General features: G+C 38.2%; 1 protein-coding gene across 21 annotated transcripts in view; it reads left to right on the plus strand.

The window, feature by feature from the left end:
• Positions 1-20103, plus strand: part of SULF2 (sulfatase 2) — a 165187-nt gene that overhangs the window by 125548 nt on the left and 19536 nt on the right. For 20 of the 21 annotated variants that reach the window (XM_068701033.1, XM_068701030.1, XM_068701042.1 and 17 more), the window contains 5 exons: positions 2606-2756; positions 4595-4770; positions 8574-8702; positions 9637-9693; positions 10404-10533. In XM_068701033.1, the coding sequence (XP_068557134.1) occupies positions 2606-2756; positions 4595-4770; positions 8574-8702; positions 9637-9693; positions 10404-10533 (643 nt within the window). Of the gene's footprint in view, positions 1-2605; positions 2757-4594; positions 4771-8573; positions 8703-9636; positions 9698-10403; positions 10534-20103 lie in introns of those variants that run through there. The other variant, XM_068701050.1, reaches the window with a different exon arrangement.

The following is a 20103-nucleotide window of genomic DNA, read 5'->3' on the forward strand; positions in this document are numbered from 1 at the left end:
AGATCTGTCAGTGACAGTGTATGTAGTTCTCACTGTTCTGTTATCTTGTGGATAAGATAGGGAAAGCTCAGGACACAAGTAGAGCACTTGTTATGAATTGCCATGAAGCAATACCCTGAACAAAGTCTTTGCCCAGCCCTGGAATCAGAAGGCAATACACCATGTAACAAGTCTTTGTACCTCGACTTGTGGCAGCATTGACAAAGTCTGCATGCAGATTCTTAAGCTGTATCCACAAAGCAAAGTGCAGATGCAACTGTAATGCTTATGCTGGTTGTCATACATACTGTGTTGTCTAGCATTGCTAATAGGAAAAGTTAGCACTATGGATTTTAGCATAGACTGACAATCAGAGTGTGTTGTGCTTCTATTATTACATGTACTAGCTGGTATGAATATTCTACCCTATACTACAGTGTCTGTCCTCCTTGTTCTGCAGAGTTCCTTTTTGTGTGTACCTACAGTCTTGAAAACTATCCTTATCCACCAGCATTCAGCAGAGCAAATCTGTGGGCTAAATGGCCGGTTTTCCTTTTTTTACCATATATACACATAGCTGCAGAGAATGCAACTGCTGGGCAGTTTAACAGTCATCAGAAATATTATTTCTGTAGAGGGTACACTTTACCACCCATTTTTTCCAAGGTCAAATGCAATCAGACTAGGACTTACCTTCTGAGTACATTTGAAGGAATTATCTTAACCAACTTCTAGGAATGTTACGTTTGTGTATTTTTCCCATAAGACAGACAAATCTGTTAAGCGTAAGAGGGTTACATTTGTAGTAATCAAAGAAAATCATGGGCTTTGGTCGGATTAAACAGTGGGAGGTTTCAAATCAGCCAGGAAATCACAAAGTAAGCTGAAAAGGAGTTTGCCAAGCATTTTTGATTCATTCTGGGCATCACATAGCAACAGTTTCCATAACTGTCAGCATTTTCAAAGGAGCAATGTCATTATTTCAGCCACAACAATGTTCTGAAATTCAAGAGGCTATTAACAATACACAGAGAATAAACACCAGCCCTTTCCCCCCTATATGAAGAAGCCTCCATTTGCTGCCTACGCACATTTTGCAGATAGCATCTAACAAAGGCTTTCTGCGTATAACATTTCACTGTCAGATTATTAATTTCTTATTTATATAAAGACTTAAGATTACCTGTCATATTCAAAGATACATTAGATACACTTACTTCAAGGAGAAGTTTCAGTTTATATTACTATTGTTTATCTTAATAACCTACCCTGCTGCTCTGTTGCATGCACAAAAATAACAGTAGATATTTGCCAAGTAGGAGATGAATTTATCAGGAAATTGTGTTTGGGAAGAAGAAAATAGCTGAGTATCTGCTATTTTTTCCTGTTTTACTGTGTCACCGTCTTGGCTTGCACTTTTTGCATAGACTGAGTTTATTACTTTGAAAGAAAAGGCCTTAACAAATCACATAGGAAAAGTAATTTTTAATATTTTAGACTCTGCGTATGGTGTGTTTGAACTAGGATAGGAAGAAACTCATAAAAGTGGTTCTCAGCCTTAAGGAATTAAAAAAAAAAAAAAGGAATATTTATGGTAGGTACAAATAATATTTGTTGTAAATATAAGCTATAAATACAGCTTCCTAGTGAGCTGGTGATACAAGGAGTCAACATCATGATAAAAATATTCCAAAATAAATCTTTTGTTTAGATCCAGTTAGCTTAGAGTGACGTAATTATGCACAGAAGAGCAATCTCTGAAACTGACAACCACGTGAAATAATGGTCAATGAGTAATATTTCTCCTCATAACTTTAATGGTTGCAACATTATGAGTACTTAGAGGGTCTGTGAGGTTCCAGGAAGACATTGAATCCAGCTTTTGGGATTTTTGCAGGAAGTTTAATTATTTGTTTTTAGTTTGAACTCATCAATTCAGAATATGGAAGTTTCTTACAATCACAATACAGTTGGTGGCTTTGAAAGTATCTACAAAATACAGTCCTGTTTCCCCTCACCCCTGCTTTTCCTGGCAAGTCTTTAAAATCTGGCCATGCATCTATCTACTTCTGTTTGCCATGAGCTCACATTCAGTTTGATACCACCAGGTAGGGTGCCTGTGCATCCCCCTAAACTAAAGTATTAAAGTAGCCAGTCATGTTTAATTCAAAAAAAAAAAGCTGTTAAACAACATAGCAGAACCTTCTCAGCAAGTTTCATAGCTATTGTCAAATAGCCTTTACTGTGCTAATGTGGGCAGAATGAAAGCAAAGCAATAACATGTAGAAGGAAACTCTACCTGTACTATGTGCTCTTTATATAAACGATACATCCCATTTGTGAAGTTAGACACCGAGGCTAGTCTCTTGGCGTTGAAACGTATCTGTTAGTCTGCAGACATTGCAAAAATGCTTACACTCTTAATAGGTTTTAGTTCCCTCAGAGCTTTTTCCTGCCATCTTACATGTGGAATGTGAAAGAATAGACTTCTCCAAACTAAATCTAATATTTTCTTGTGTACTTCAGAGAGCATGTCCTATAGTGTTGATCAAACAGAAATTGTTACACGTTGTCATGTTTTTTCTCTACACTGCTAAAGTATTCTGCTTTTCTCATTACTTCTTAGCACTCCTAGTTATAACTATGCTCCAAACCCAGACAAGCACTGGATAATGAGGTATACAGGTCCCATGAAACCTATACACATGGAGTTCACTAACATGTTGCAGAGAAAGCGCCTTCAAACACTCATGTCTGTGGATGACTCTATGGAGATGGTAAGATTAGTAGTCACTTTTTAAATCAGTAAGTGCTTACTTCTTGAGTTAAACTCTAAACAGTGCTGTATATGAAGATAAGGGGGCTGTATATGGAGATAAGAGGGGGAGGAGGACTGCTGCAGTTTTTAAATAGTGTGTTATCCTTTCACTGCTGAGGATGTTGTCTCTCTGTCAACATATAAGGATCCTCATCTCCTAACTACAGGCACTGTGAGTTGGGTGCTTTAGGTGAACTAATTTTTTGCTATATAGTCATTACTGATTGAGGGGAAGAGGAGAGAGATCACATGAAAAAAATTGTCCTAATTTTTAAATATTCTGGTAGTGAAAAGTCATCCAACAACCTGTTGAAAAATATGTACTTAACTTATGTGGGTCTATTTTGGTCCTGTAACACTCGATTTCTGAAGGGGGGGAGGTGGAAAGGTGCTACAGCAGGACTAGCCAGAACAATTCCATTATAAATCAGGCCCAGCATGTTAAATATTAAAAGTAAATACATATATAGGTAGATTCTATTTTATTTTTAAATTAAGTCTGTATTTTGTAACAATGAAATTTCTTAGTGCAAGTTGAGAGTCTTGAACAGAAATAGCTGAATTAGCTAAAAGCTACTGCAAAAAAGGTTGGATTTGTTTCCAGTCATAAGAAGGCAGATTTAAAAGTGTTGTAATTTTCTGCTTATCTCTTGGTATTCTTAATCAAAATGGTGGAAGATTCAAATAAGAGGAGTCCTGTAAGGCAAAGATGAAGTATCTGAATGGCATTGCATGAACTTGTTAGTAATGTCTTATAATTACTGATTCAGGCAAGTAATTTTCTTAATGAACCTTCTTAGACAGATCAGATATCAGCATTTGGGGAGATTAGCTATTTTACTACAATATTTTGATTTTCTGTTTAGTGAAATGTTTTCACTTTGGATTAATTTATTAAACATATGTTTCACTGCATACAAAATCAGTTGGGAGTTCTTCAGTTGTAATGCCCAAATTGGTGTGAGCTTTTCAGCTGAATTATATGTATCTAATAGGCTTTCAAAATTAAAGCGAAAACAAGGGCAACAATAAAACAAAAAAAGCAAAAAAAGAGTTTCTTTTCTTCCATGCTGATTAGTCTTGAATGTGTAAGGCATCACTATGGTGGTGCCCCCCCACCTTTGGATCTTTGCAAGTGAAAATACCACATGAAATATTGATCTGTAGTGCTCAGGTTGGTACATTTCACTTAAAGATTCTAGTATAAATCCGAAGAAGCAACTACAAATAGAGTTAAAGCTTCTCTTAATTCCTTATGTTAGTTCTCTGGCTAGTGGGACTGAATGGTGTTCATCTGGAAGACATTTTACAGATATTCTGCATAACGGGGACTCATTTGTCTGAAGGCAAGATCGTTAAATGTTGCTTAAATAAGTGTGAGATGCAAAATGCTGTCATTTTATTAAAATTATTTGCTGGTGGGAAAAGATAAAGGTGAAGAGAGAACTTAAAATGCTCATCACCTTGAAGCTCTCATCTCTGTTACCAGATAGTATCAAATACATATTTTGACAGCTCTCATGCAAAATGCTGAACACAAACACTTTTGAAACTATGGGATGTGAATTCATTTACCTAAAAACAGAAAACAGGGATTTGCCCTGTAATACATAGCCTCAATATTTAGTTAGTAACATTTTTGTGATTATAGATTATTTGGAATAGATCATTACAATGAATCAGTGGCATCCTAAACTGTTTGTAGATTACACATAGTCAGAAAATTGTATCCAATATTCTGTATACAATACTATTCAATGAAACAAACATCATGTTTTATTTTGCTTTTTTTTTCAGATTTACAATGCATTGGTTGAAACAGGTGAACTGGACAATACATACATAATATACACAGCAGACCATGGCTATCATATTGGCCAGTTTGGGCTGGTGAAAGGAAAGTCCATGCCATATGAGTTTGATATCAGAGTTCCTTTCTATGTCCGAGGGCCAAATGTGGAAGCTGGGTCCTTGTAAGTTCTTTGCTTGTGTGTCTCTATGTGCATGTCTTAACCAGAAAAATCCTTGATGTTCACATCTCTGGTCATATTGACCTGGCATCCAACTGGAGGCATCTGTCCTTTAAATGCCTCCGGGGATGGTGACTCAGCCACTTCTCTTGGTAGCCTGTTCCAGTGCTTCACAACCCCTTCAGTGAAGAAATATCTCCTAGTATCAAACCTAAACCTCCCCTGGTACAACTTAAGGCCATTTCCTCTTGTCCTATCACTTGTTGTTTGGGAGATGAGACCAACCCCCACCTGGCTACAACATCCTTTGTGGATGTAGCTGAAAAAGCCACTGGGAAATAAATAGGTCCATTCTAGGAAACATTTACTTGTTTCATATTGAGGGATGCAAATAATGCCTGTATCTATGGTATTTTCAAGGTAAAAAATGTATGATATAATGTTCACTTGCTATGGTGGTAATTATTGTTGGGCATTAATTAAAACACTTAGGGAAGCCACTTGTTTCAACTTAGGAAGAAGAATGTGCATAATAGCTTATCCACGATTATCATCCACAGATCTTCTGTGGTTCATCCTTTGAGATTACATGGTTAGGGTTGTTTGTCAGATGCATGCGAGCATGCAGAATATTGCTGTTAATTAAAATGGTAGCTTTGATCAGCTAAGAAATTACGTAAATACACTTTCTAAGCAATTATTTCAATAGCAAATATTTGCACTTAAGTAATGATTTTGGACAGAGTGCCATAATTTACTGCCTTTTATTTATATCAATGTGCATGTTTTAGCATAATTAACAAGCACACAGTCTTCTACATGCCATTTTTTTCATTACTGCAGAGGAACAGATCTAGCATGTAATACAGTGGCAAAAAAAAAATTAAAAAATCCATTTGTTGGTTAAATTCACTGATTCATATTATCAGTAGGCACAAAATGTTACATCCTGTAGATACTGCAGTTTGTGCAATTTATTTACAGCAGTTATGCATGTGAAATAAACAATGGAGAATAACAGTTCTGATAGTAGTTAAACTGAATTTTAGGCATGATTTAATTTCCAGCACTGTGTATTCAACTAATGATTTCAGTTGAAGTTGTGAGGTACTGAAATCCACCTGCCCCACTTCTCTCGCCCACCCCCCCCGAAGTTAGCTCTAAACTTTGAAGCACACAACTTTCTATCAGAAGGATAGGAGTGAATAACATCACTGGGGTAAGAATAGGGAGTGTATTATGTAGGGAAATAGCAGGCTGATCTAATGGGAGGTGACATAAAGGAGAAAGTGAAGCCAAGAGTTTGAGAGGAGGAGTGCAAATAGAATTTAGAATGAAGTAGATCAGGAAAAAGAAAAGACGTGGCAGGGGAGCAGGAGTATTCTGAAAGTGGAACATCTGGGGAGCCAGTGAGTACACCAGAGACTGTGACTGACACCTGTGCTAAGCAGAAGATCCAATACTCTGCTGAAAAATGTTGCTAAAATTCTATAATTTGGAGATGAAATGTAGGTGCGGTGAGTCTATTGAAATCCTAGGTATACTTGGATCACTTCCTGTAAAGTTAAAAGTGATAAAGGATAAGAAGTATTTCACTGTCAAAGCTTGCCTTTTGGTTCACATGGTGTCAGGACTGCCTGCACAATGGACTGGAGTGCAGGGAAGGAATTCCTTAGGTGGAATTAAAAATATTAATCCAGCACTGAAAGAAGTTTATCTGCAGCAGCAGAGACTTTCCAGTGAGCTGGATTAGCATCCTACGGACTCGCTCTACTTCCTATGAGCTGCTGTTTTGGTCTCCATAGAGAGGCAAAGCTAATATGGCCAAAGTGGGGAAAGCTAGCTTTTCTGCAATGTGCCATGCTAGAGGCCAGCCAGCTCCAATCTTCACTAGTTCAAGGATCTTCACACTTAGACATTCATAAAACCTTTGAAATCTTCCTATTGAACTCTTTTTTTTTTTTTGAGGGGTCTCTAAAGATAAAATATAGATGCATATTTCTGTTAGAATCTGAGGAGTCAGCCTAACAGGCTGGCAGAACAGAGCCCATCACAGTTCAGTGTGGAAGTTAGGAAGAACGGGATAAAATAGCTTGAAGGGGATATATCAGCTAATAAATTGATCCTTCCTTTCAGACTGATTTTCTTTAAATGTTAAAACCTCAATCATCCATGTTTTCTGTGGACCTTATGTTTTCCCTGCAGAGTAATTGCCATGACTCCCTTTTGATACCAACGAAGATTTAATAGCAGTCACTGTAGCAAGTCATTACTAAGCTCTCATTTCTATTACCAAATATGCTACACCACAATTATTAGTAATTAAAATCAAATTAGGTACATCAATTTAATTCATCATCCATGCTCTTGTCAGTGCCTGTTTGCTTGCTTGCTCAAAAATGCAGTAATTTTTAAATGGTGTCTCATTAACTAGTGTGAATTTAGCAGCTTTTTTCTGTCCTGGATTTTGAGTTAAAGTTCTGCATTGACACACACGTAAAGCAGCCCATCTGGTCCCAATCATTCTTTTGTGCCTGCAAATCATGGCATGGTTGTCTTTATGTTTAGTGCTGTAGAAGATCGTCTCTGTGGCAGTATGCTCACTTTTTTTCCCAGTTTTTTAAAATTGACTGACTGCCTTTATATTTGTTTTTTAAAAAATAATACACAGCTAATAAACTATATATATATATATATATATATGTAATGTTGTGAATAATAAGACATCACCTCAATAGATGTATTTGAAATAAGCTTTACAGAAGCAACATAAACTTAGAGCACTTCTCAACTAGACCTAGAGTAAAAGAAGTCACCTGGCAGAAAGTGGGGCATTCTTCCAGCCACTGAATGCTGGATTGTGCAACGAGATGCTCTGAGCCAGGAGCCCACTCATATTCAGCCATGGCAGTTCAAGGCATTTGGGGGTGGGAACTGTCTGTACTTCTTCAGAGATTATGCCAATGTTTGAATTGAATTTTAAGCCAGTTTATGTTCAAATAAATTAACTGTGTTAACTGTGATAGCTGAGAAGCACATGCCACTGCTTAAAGAAACAGGGCATGGCAAACACTCTGAACTTTGACAATCAGACCTGTTTCGAAGTGGTTGCAGAACGGATAGTTGTGAGTTTGGGAAGACTGATATTATTTAATTTAAAGATTTTTTTTAATTATTATTTTATTTTTCTCTATAAGTGCTTCTTCTTTGCTTTTTCTTTCCCATTTTCTGTCTCCCATTCTACGTTAACAGCAGCTTCCAGTTCTTTCAGTTCTCTGCAGTAGTATCTTGCAATATATTTCTCCTCATGTTCTGATCTGAACATGCTTTATGTGATATGAGATACAGTACTTATTTCTATGTTATTTTTTGATATAGATGATGCATGTGCTGCCTGCCAAATTTACCTTTTAATCAAGTCATCAACATATTTGGCAGACACTTTGCTGTGAGACACTAAAGGAGTTTTTCCAATGCTTTCTTATGTTTCAAAAGTTTTTAACCTCTTTTGCAATGATTAACTATTTTTTTTGCTTTGTGAACTACTTTACATTCTCAAAAATACTTTGTAGTAAAGTTTTATATCTTCATACTAGTTCCTCTTGAGATTATGCAACTTAGCTATATTTAACATTCTAATCCTTTCACAGAACTTCATGGTACTGGATTTGTGTCATCTTTTCTTTGCTTGTGTCACAAAATAAGATTTTTCAGATCTGTGATCTCTGTGGATGAGCTGTAGTTGCTTTAGTTGCTTGGTGTCATTGCAGAGCCTTCAAACCAGGTTCTTGTATATGTTTTTCCAGGAATCCTCACATTGTGTTGAACATCGATCTCGCACCTACAATTCTAGATATTGCTGGATTGGATATTCCGTCTGATATGGATGGTAAATCCATTCTAAAACTTCTGGATTCTGAGAGACCAGTGAATAGGTAAGAAAAGGAAATAGTCATGAAAAAACGCATGCTTGCAAAGGAAATTGGATTAAGTATTCATCAGTGTGCAGCAAACTTAAAATTAATAAAACTATAATCTGAAAATCTAAAGACATTTGACAATATGTGGATGACTCTTTTCATTTTGTAAGGTTCATATATTAGGTATTTGGCATGTATGGCATATGGATATACTAAAAGTAGCATGTGTAGTGGTGGGTGGGCCACACATGATGAGGGTCTTTAGCTATCTGAGTTACAGATTTTAAATGTCTCTGTGGCATCATTTGTAGCAAAACATTTCGTATTGAATAAATTGTAGAATAATTGAGTTGAAAGGGTTGGTTGTGTATCAGGCTATAATATAAAGATACTCGCATTCAGAATTGCAAAGTTATTATTTATCATCAATACTTTCATTGGAAAAAGATGGGGAAGAGAATTAGACTGGATGCTTGGTAGAGAATATCAGCAGCTAGTATAAAAGAAAAAGGGAAAAAGGAGATTTGCTTTGTAAGTAGTTGTGTAGAGAGAGGGGGGAAGGAGCAGCAGCTTTAGAATAGGATAGTTTGGGGGTGGTGTGCAGGTTAAGAGTACAAACTGGATTCAGGAAATCCTGATTTAATTTGTGATCCTTCGTGATCAAGGACAATTCAGTTAATCCTCTGTGCCTTAAAAGTGCTTATGCTGAAATAGTTGTACTGTGTGAATCTGTTGTGGATTTTGTCCCTGTGAGAACAAATCTGTCCTATGTTTGTTCATGATTTGCACTGGAGAGGCTTATGTGCCTGCTTCATAAAGCTGGATGTCCCCTTGAGAGGTTATTGTCATGGTTCTCATCTGAATTAGGAGTAGGAGAGGAAACCGGGGCATTATTTGATGACTGTTTTTTTTTTGGAAATTGTTTCTTTCTCTCCTCATCTCCTCCCAGGTTCCATTTAAAGAAAAAGATGAAAGTGTGGAGAGACTCATTCCTAGTGGAGAGAGGGTAAGGAAAGTGTTAATCACAAAGCTCAGTCTTTTTAAATAGAAGAATACTGAATAGCTAGAGCCAAAGTAGCACTCTACCACAGACCTAAAGCCATTTAGCTGTGCCAGCAGGGACACGGCTGCAGTATGCCTAATGGCAGTGATTGTGTGATAGGAGGGAACGTATGGCCTCTGCCTACAGCCTACCTAAATGTGCTGTTGGGGTGGGGGAAGGGGAGTTTTACTTGCATTGGGAGATGGAAAGGCATCCCATTTCCTTTTAAGTGCTACCCCCACCCTTCTACTTATATCATGAGAGTAAGAATAACCTTTCCTCTCTACGTGATCATCTGCTGGCCATTCCCTCTGTGCCTCTCTGCCTTCATACCTAATGCTGGGCATGAAGGTTTGGCAAAGTGCAGCCCTGTGTAGTGAGGATGTGGTCTCTTAATGAACGCTGTTGTTACTGCCTGCCAATCAGATGTGCAATACATTGCCCTGGTTTTGTATGCTCCCTGAGCATGATATGAATAACTTCTGTATTATCAGAGATGATGAGAAGGGCTAGTTTCTGCTGGGCTATTAAGATCTCACCACCAGCAATGCTGGAATCCTGGCAGATAGCATACATCTCCATGCCTTATCAGCATACAGTATGTTTATCGTAGAATCTATGCAAAAATAAATGCGTGTTTTTTCTTTTTGTTTGTTTTGTTTTTTCCACTCCAGTAAACTACTGCATAAGAGAGAGAATGAGAAGGTAGATGCCCAGGAAGAAAACTTTCTGCCCAAATACCAGCGTGTGAAAGACCTCTGTCAGAGAGCTGAGTATCAAACAGCTTGTGAACAGCTTGGCCAGGTAGGGCAGACTGAAAGGAAGGAGTTGTAGATGAGCTAAGCTTAACACCTTAACTATGACATTGTCATTCTCCTTGTTGTCAGTGCCAGCTTATAAATCAAATGGCTCATTTTGTGGCCTCTGCTCAAAACCATATTACAGCATTTATGAGATAGACTGTCAGTCAGGAAATTGCTGATTCAAATGTCTCTGCATTGATTCCTGCCTACTGTTAAGAGAACTGCCTAGGTTGTTTTAATATTATATTCCCTGAATTGAATGCGTGTGGGATTCTTCAGTGATTAAAAGTAACAATGAACCTAACAAATTGGCCTCTTCCACATGCATATAGCTCCCTTTTCTTTGAATTTTTAATTTAATTCATTTTATTATTTGGAATTATGTGTAATAACAGAAAATTAGTGTCTTGTGAATTCAGTATATCCCTCCTGTTAACAAAAATACACTGTGAAAGCAAACAAGCATTAAAAGAAATTCAGGAAATAAAGAATTGTAGTATCAGTGCATGATCTTGGCCTAGGAGAAGGTTTTGCAATATTACCAGAGCAGTGCAAAGGCATAGCAAAGCTGTGTCCAGTGACTCCACTTCTGTGCAGATATTTCCCCTCTTGGGGTAATTACCATCCTCTGGAAACACAGGAAAATTGGCTCTGTGCCCTTGCTTTCTCATCCAGGTACCAGTTAGAATAACCCCTCCCACAGACCGTAACACGTTCTGCCTGTGGACAAAGGGACGAAGGTAGATGGGTCCATGTGCTAATGTATCTGTTATTAGGTGGGCATTACCTCATATCCTGGAAGCTCAGAGGGCTGGCAGAGTAAGTCAGTCTGGGAAATATTTATGTTCCTGTAGAAATGAGCTGAATGTCTCACCAAGACTATTGTCAGTAATGAGCCATTTAGGCTCCAGTAGTTCAGTTTTTACTGTTGGAGGGCCAGCTTCCTTCTGGTTCCACAGATCATGTAGCTCAGTGCATCTGTGAAGTGAGTCCACCGCTCTTTAGGTGCTTGGATTCAGTGTATATGCACAAGCATTTTCCAGATGCTCTTTTCCTCCTGTGGCTTCTTTGTCAGATTCAGCAGACAAGGAGATTGTAGTTTCCCTCTTCTTGCTAGAAGTCCTGAACTTAAAAAAGTACTTCTGTGCTGTAGTTTGTCACCAGATGTCTTGAGCTGATATTTTAGATGGGTGAGAGCAAGCAATTGTTTTTTGAAAGTTCAGTATTCTTTGAGAAACTGAGGGAAGAGTTTTCATTTCTGCTAGGAGATCATCCAGTACGTTGTTTGGGGGAAATACAGCTTTTCTTTTTCCATCAGTATTGTCTCTTTGAGGGATGTTTCAATTTCCTTTTGTCTTCATCTCCCCAATTATTTTGAACATTATTGTAAGAACAGAGGTGAAGAGAGACTTTCCAAGTCCATGTTGTCACTGAAGCTGTCTCTTTGCATAAGATAGCTTAGCTGCATTCAGGCTTTCTTACAGTAATTACCATGTCTTAGTTACGAAAGAAAGAGGGAAGGCCCTGTATTGTCTACGTATATTCACAGCCTTTTTTTCTTCCGTGGATAATAAAATATCTTTGGCGTCTGTAGGAAGTGGGGATAAAATGTCAACTCTGTAGTCAGAATTGCCAATAAATTCCAAAGTGAAGGTGTGCTAATAAGAGGTGTGTGTGCTGCATCCTCGTAGTCAGGAGACAGCAGAATTATTGTTTTGAGCAGTTCAGCCAGATGTAATTGGAAGTGATAGGATGAAATTGAGCAAAAAATAAATTCAAGTTGGACATCAGGAAAAATTGCCTAACAATCAAGTCAATTAGAGTCTGGGAAGGGCTCTCAAGGGAGTCTCAATCCATCTAACCCCTGCTCTAGAGAATATGTCCTAGTACTCTGTCTAGACAGCAGGAATAGTTGGAGATGAATGTACTTATTTAAGGGTAAACTGTCCCTAAACGTGGGTGCCCCCAAAAGTCTTTTCAGAGTGAAGCAAGACTAACTTTCCAAATGACAAATGGTTGTTGTCTGTTTGCTGTTGCTATTCACAGCTCTGCATAGTAAGTAGAAAGAGCCCAAATGAATAACATACTGCTGTCAGTTGAATTTATGATATCCAGATACAGTGGTTATATTACAGACATCTCCTCATCCTGCAGGATACTTATTAGTATGCGTTTAACAGTATCCAGAGTGTTAGTACAAAAAGTGAATTTTTACATCCAGATCTAAAGAGAAGTCTGGGTCAGAATTCAGGTGAAAGCTTGCAGAAGTCATTGGGATTTTTCATCTTGACTCAAAGAAGTTTTGGGGACCTGCTAGTCCATGCACAGTGCCAGGGAATCTGAAGTGTGAATAGGAGATGAAACACAAACAGAGGACAAAGACTCAGGAGAGGAATGAGTAGTAAGGAACAAGGGCGGAGTTACGAGTAAGGGAAAAGTAAGGAAAGCTTTGAATGTGATATGAAGAGTTTGAAATTCCCTGTGCAAATTTGTGAATACCAGTTCTATCACTACAAAATGCTCTTCCTTTGCAAATCTCAGTCACCCTTCTTGACCTATAATCGTTTTGAAAAGAGAGCACCAGGATCATGGAGCTGAGGCTATTCATGCTGTTTAAAACCTCGTTTCAGAGTCCATTATATGGGATTTTTTTTGCAAGACAAATATATGTAAATTCTCCTGAGTGCAAGGGGAATCTGTGTGTTGCCATGTTCTCTTTCTCAATTTGTGGAGTTTGGGCTGTATTAGTTATTTGCATCCAACAAAGGATGAGTGTAGACTCAGGTGAAAGAGCAGCTCAGGATTTATATTCAGGGATATAAGAGAGATGAGTTCTTTCTTCCCACGTGAAATAAAAAACATTTCTCCCAGTACCTAATAGCTCCCTCACAAAATCTTTCTCTTCGGCGGTGTTTGGCTTTTCATTCTAAACTGGCTGGTAAGTGGAAGCTGACCCACTTTTATCTGTAGGCCTGCATTAATGTGATTTTGTAGAAGCCAATTATGATACTAGCATTGCTCTATAGAGTATTCCCAGCAACTCCTAGAGTATTCTCCAACAACAGCTGCACAAAATCTCCCTCTAAATCATCTGCCAACTTTATGCACATTTGCTAAACACGAAATACCTGCAACACTGCTGACTGCTACAGGGAATCTGTGCTGTACATATAAAAGAATATGAAGTTTTTCTTCAGCAGGACATGGTATAGTACAATAATAACTGATAATTTAGTAAGAAAAGTAGCTGTCTGAATTTACATTATTTCCTTTTCAAATCCTTTCTTTTCCCCAAAACTCTATTTGTATCTAATACAAACAGAATTTTCTTATGTGACAGTTTTATTCAGGAGAAAATTCAAATTATGCAGATTTGCACTTGGTTTCCTGCAGATATTCTGCAAATGAAAGGTCTCATATACAGCCTTCCTTCTGACTGCTTCATTCTCTACCAGGATCAAGAAGGGATATTCTCTTTTGTAAGCGACATGAAGATATCATAAAAAAAAGGTTCCACTGACTCCATTGTTCCCCTCAGTTCTCCAACATAGCATGGCATAGCAGCAATGAAAACTGTTACGATCAATATGTGCTTTCCTACAGCAGTTCATAAAGTGGTATCACCGTTATCATCATTAGCCGCTGTCTAGTGCCAAGGGTGGAGCAGTAGGAAAAAATAGCTTACATTTTCTCCATTTGCTGAAGACTCTGTAGCTTGAACTTACATTAATCAAATCTTGGAAACTAAGTCACATTTTATAAAGAATTTCTTCTAAAACTGGGAAGAAAATTTGTGGTATCTCTTGTGGTTCTCTAGTTCTTTTGTAGCTAGCAGGGATATCCTGAGGTTACTAAAGAACCTAGGTTCTCTTGGTAACAGTGAAGCATATCAAGCCAGCTAGATTCCAGATAACTTTTATAGCTCATTAGGGGATCTTTAGAGTTCCTGAATTCCACTGTGAGTTGCACGTGCTCAGCAACTTTCAGGATCTGGTTCTTAATCTGTGATTACAACAAGAAATGGCTTGTTGATAACTTCATACATTAAAAATTTTATCAGCCCACTGACTGATAACATTTAGGAGGCAACAAACCATGAAAATTAAAATCACGATGATTTATTAAGGGCTGTTATTCAAGGATTGTATTCCTTATCAAGAATTAGAATTAACAAAACTGTTTTCCTCCTTTAGGAAAGAAATAGCCAGAAATAGCCTGTAATGATTTCCAGAGGCTATTTTACTTAAAGGTTCCTTTTCTTGTTTTTGTCGAAGAGATCCAAGTGATTTGCATCTCTTGTTAACAAAGACGTTTAAACTCCCTGTCATTACAGTAGTGGATGATACAAGAAGCTTGCCAAAATAAATGCTAACATTTAATAAAATAAAAAATAAAAAATAATGTTCTGATATGCAGTACGTGTGTAGCAAAGTAGTTTGGTTCAAAAGACAATAAGCTGGAGGCTGGGTATCTGGCTTCATTTAGTTAGGGACTCAGTGTGGGACCTCAGACAAATCCAGTTCCTACTTGGTGGTTCTATTGTGTTTTTTTTTTCCTCCACCACTAATCTAATTGCTGCTTAGGCTGCACACCCTCCTTAGCTTCCTCAATACCTAACACAGCAGCTGGGACCATTTGATACCACAGTCGAATTATTAGAGTAACAATAAGTGAATTCTATAACTGTAACATTAAGTTTAGCTGAATACCTCATTTTTCATTTGCATGCTAGCTGATTGTCCCACCTGCCTCACTGCAGCTATAGCTTGTAGCATTAAAATATCCTGCTTTTCTGTTGATAATCTTGTGATTTTAAGGTTTGAGTGATAAATAGCATTTGACAACTGAAATTGAGCTGAGAGCCCAGAGGTCCAAATCTCCAAAAATCATGAGCCAGTGTAATGAAATAATGGCCAGTTGGAACAAAGACCAGACAGTACTGTTTATATACTGATACAATGGAGTAGAGAAAACTAAACTCATCCTTTGCCAATGGATACATTGGAAGAAGATAAAATGGGAAAAATAAATTGATAAAAGATTAAGAAAATAATACCTGTGGAGACGAGCTAAGGAACTGGGTATATTCAGAAAAATAGCAGAGGAGGGAGGCATCTGTCGGCATGGATCTAAGAGATACTATACAAGAGGCACAAGCTAATTATCTCAGTCGACAAGAACAGAGGAATAGTAATGTGTATGAGAAAAACAATTGGAAATTCAGGTCAGACTGTTTCCTGAAACTTGTAACGCCTGAGCTATAGGACAAGCTGCACAAAAGCAGCAGAATTGCCTCTGGTAGAGAGGGGGCTTGCATCTACGGAATTTGCTGTATTGTTTGGATTAGCTCAGTAAAAAATAACACAAGGAGCAAAGCACAGCAAAGAAAAAGAGCCGACTAAACTAAACTGTACTGTTTCATACAAGAAAAAATGTATCCTAACGACTCATAGATCAATTTAGACTGGAAATTAGTCTATTTCCAGCCATTATAGCAGTTTATTTCTAGCTCCCCATCCAATGGGGCAGCAAGGATGGGGTTCAGAAATATGTATGTAAACTGAAAATGGATGTTGCTGAAGTGTTTCTATGGGATTGATGGCAGTGAGAAAGGATTTTATTAGCCTGCAAAAATCTTGAATTCTGGAGTCTATATTCCTAAAACTGTTAGGGAGGGAGCGGTGCTGGCAGCTAACTGATCAGGCAGTTTCACTTTTCACTTCTCTGTAAAAGGGAATGGAATCCCTTCCTCTTAACAAAAAGAGGAGCTGATGAGACACAGCATGATGATTTAGGGCTCAGCTGTGAAAGCTGTATGTTTCTACTGGAAACTTTTCTTAGCAAGATTTGTGTGATCAGCCCTTTTCTCCCAAAGAAAACAATGTAAATTTAGAGAGATTCACTACGGGAAATGAGTGAATTGTATGAAAATTCTAACAAGGAAGGTCATGGCTATTTATTTCTGATTGGAACCTCAAGTAATGACTTTGAATTAACATCTGTGATTGCTCTACTGGTAAGGAGACAGTGATGCACAGTAACGCAAAAAACACTTGATGGTGATGGGGGCTGTGAAGGAAATAATGGAAGGAAATATGTCTTTTTCCACTAATGGATCATTTGCATGTTCAAGGTGAATAGTGTTAGCAGAGGGAAACAGTATCTGGTCAGTCTGCAACTGCTGCTGTTAGATTCATGTTTCATAGTTGCTGAAGTCGTCATTTGCTCTTGTTGATACATACAGCAGACAGTTTGGGTTGAAGGAGGGCAAATATGTGTTACAGACTGTCTCCTCTTTGCCTTTGCAGTGTACCTTTGTACAAGTTTTCTATTCAGTAATACTCATTTCTCCACTAACTATAGCTCAGGCTCTTCTGATTTGCACACAAGTAACAGTGAGTAGCACATGTTGTGCGGTGGGAAGTAGGGTAGGAGATGGGGTAGAAATGTTAGAACAAGCCCAACACAGTAGGTGGCAGAAAGCACAAGCACAGCAGCTCACTTGGCCTGCCTGAAGGTGGTGGGAAATCTCCAGCTGGAACAGGTTTAATGATTAAATGAGGTGTCTGGAAAGTTTTGCACAATGTGAGCCTGATGAACTTCAGGACATACTGCAAAAGTCATTTATCTGATGGCTGGAGTAGCTGTTCTGCAAGGCACTACAGGAGGAAAGACCGGTTATCCCTTCGGGGTTTTGATATGAGCTGGAATAAAGACTGGGGGGGGCGGAGCTTGGATTTTCCAGTGAGTTTTAGTTTACGTTAAACCACATGTTCCCTTTGAGGATATAGCTCTTGTGAGATAATACACGCTATAGAACCTGAAAAGTTGGAGGCAAATGGTGAACTAAGGGCACTTTGTTTACTTGACTGGTTGTGTTAATCCACTATTTATATGTAATTACATTTTGCTGCTGGATGGTTATCATTTGTACCTGTGAGCCAAAGTATCTCTGGGGCACCCTAGAGTTCTTCATACAGGAATTTAATTATTTAAGTGATTACCTCTTATAAAATACTTTATTTGCTTCCAGGGGTTGACACAGGTTTCTGCAAGAGGTTGTGCTGCACACTAGAAACCAATTTGAAATGCCAGAATTCCCAATATTTAAAGCTTCTTGACTGTTGAGCAGAGGTTTTTGCAGTTCTTGCAACTACAGCTCTTTTCCCTAAGATTGAAAGCATCCTGTGGAAATTAATGCAGTTGATATAGTTGTGATATTGCCTAGAGAATTTGTGTTTGTATTTAAAAGCAGAGCAGGCAAAATTGTAGGCTCCCAGACACGTTCACACACATGCCTGTATCTGTTCTGTGAAAAAAAAAATAGAGCTTGAGACGTTGGGCTTTTTTGCCAGCTGGGTTCAGTGTTTGTTTCTAACATCATTTATATAGCTCTGCTCTGCAGTTGTTCAGCAGTGGGCCTGCCAATGCATACAACAGCCCTTGAGATATAACCACTGGATATATCCATCCTGCATACAGCTGCCTTGGAAAAATTTAAATGGCACCAAGAATTAAAGGAATTCTTCCAGTTCACCTGGAGGGGGAAAATAAGCATCACTTTCTTGACAGGAGATGAAAGAAATAGAGTTTAAATATTTTTGGGCCACACATCACAGCACTTACTTATAGTAGTTCTCATACTGGCATTCAACTTTCCCTCTGTTGAATTTTCATTTTTCATGTATCAGACACCTACAGCATAGAGTTCTTCTGAGTAAAAAATACAGTTTGTGCATATACATTCAAAACTAAGATTGAGATATCTGTAATGGGAAGCTGCAACAAACATTTTTACATCTCATTCTACATTTTTTTTGTGAAACTGTTGCTTGTTCTAGTAAAATAACTTCCAACTGCAGTCTGTGTATCAATGAATGCTAGGCATTTATAAAAAATAGTAACAGAAAAAACAGCAATTTATTTTTCAAAGACTTTTTTGTTCTACTCTGCACCTAGGTAAATGCATCCTGCAGCCATGCAAAGATGCCTGATTCAAATGTCTGCTTGTCAGTGTCACTGATTTCCTATGATTCCCTGTGCCGAAACTTCAGACAGGTTTATCTGCATCAGTGCAAGGCTTGGATCATATAGGATTTTTGGACAGGATACATACAGCTAAGAAGTAATTATAGCTCAGGAGACCCGGCATACAACTGTCAAAGGAAATAAGTGGCCATGCCATAAACTTCTGAACGCTTTAAATAAGCAGACCTCCTGTGGATGTAGATAAATCCACTGTAACTGAGTGTCTCGCTTCTGACTCTATAATGAAAGCACTATGTATTCTCTATATTCTCTATAATGAAAGCACTGAAGATAGTGTTTTCTTTCTTAGCTGTCATGCAAATGATAGGGCGAATTTCAATGGAAAATGAGTGCTTTGTTGCCCAAGCCTGGGCACACCTCTGTATGGAAATTGAAGTGACTGAAGCTCCTTGTAGAGCTGCAGGGTGCTGTAAAATGTCATCTCGCTTGGGAACTGTTGCTCTTTTTCTTTCTGTTCTTTTATTTGGAAAATTACCAATATTCCAGTGAGTCCTGGAGGCACAGAGTTAGGGTTTTGTAACAGGGAAAAGGAGAAATCCTTCTCAAGGCTCAGCAAAAAGCTCTAGGTTTTTCCAGACTAACACAGTAACAACTGATGCATGTTTGTTTGTTTTTGTTTTTTTTGTTTGTTTGTTTTTTGTTGTTCTGTTTTGTTTTGTTGTTTGTCTGTTTGTTGATGTTGTTTTTTTTTTTACTGTGTCCCAAAGCCTAGTTCTTTAGCTAGTAATGTGTTGGTGAATAAAGGAGTAGGTAAAATTAGTTTGTGCTGCATCTGAGAAGCAGGTAAAACTTCTCTGCCAGATTGAAGGTGGTTAAACTTCCTTACCCTTGGCACGGCTCTGACAGCAGTGCAAAGGGATCTATATCCAAGTTTTTGAGTACCAGAAGGAATCAGATTAAATTAAAGATGAGATTTCCTCCTGTTTGAGTGGAAGATGGAGGCGATTATCACTGTGCAGGCATCCAGTGAAGCTCACCATTACCAACCAAGCCCAAGGGTGTTGAATGGGAAAAGCTATTATTAAGAGAAACATTTCAAGATGGAAATAAACTTGTCTAACCACAGACATCCATAACTGATCTAGTTATACACACCCTGTTAGAATCAGTAAAGAGAAACAGGCTCTTCGGCAGGGCAGTCCTCTATTCTTCTCCTCTCTTTTATATGGCCATCTTAGGATACAGTGAGTTATACCCTGGAAGTGCCTGTTCTTCTTCTTTGACTGCAGACAGAGTCCAGATAACCAGTTCACACCGGATCTTTACAGTAAAGGAGTCCACTACTTGGATAAATTTATCCCACCATCAGGCATTTGAACTAGGAAAGAGAAGAAGACTTCTCAGTAAAGTTACTTCCTTTCTTGTAGACTATGGGATGGGGCTGAATTGAACACAGGCCAGGAGCTTGGTGCTGTTTTAATGACTTGTTATTGGCATAGATTCCTGCCAGCCTGGCAAACTCACTTGCAGGTGGGTAAGGATTCTTCAAACCTGTGGTAGGACTTGAACCTCCTTGTTAGAG

The sequence above is a fragment of the Anas acuta genome, chromosome 16 (assembly GCF_963932015.1).
Source record: "Anas acuta chromosome 16, bAnaAcu1.1, whole genome shotgun sequence".
Classification (NCBI taxonomy): domain Eukaryota; kingdom Metazoa; phylum Chordata; class Aves; order Anseriformes; family Anatidae; genus Anas; species Anas acuta.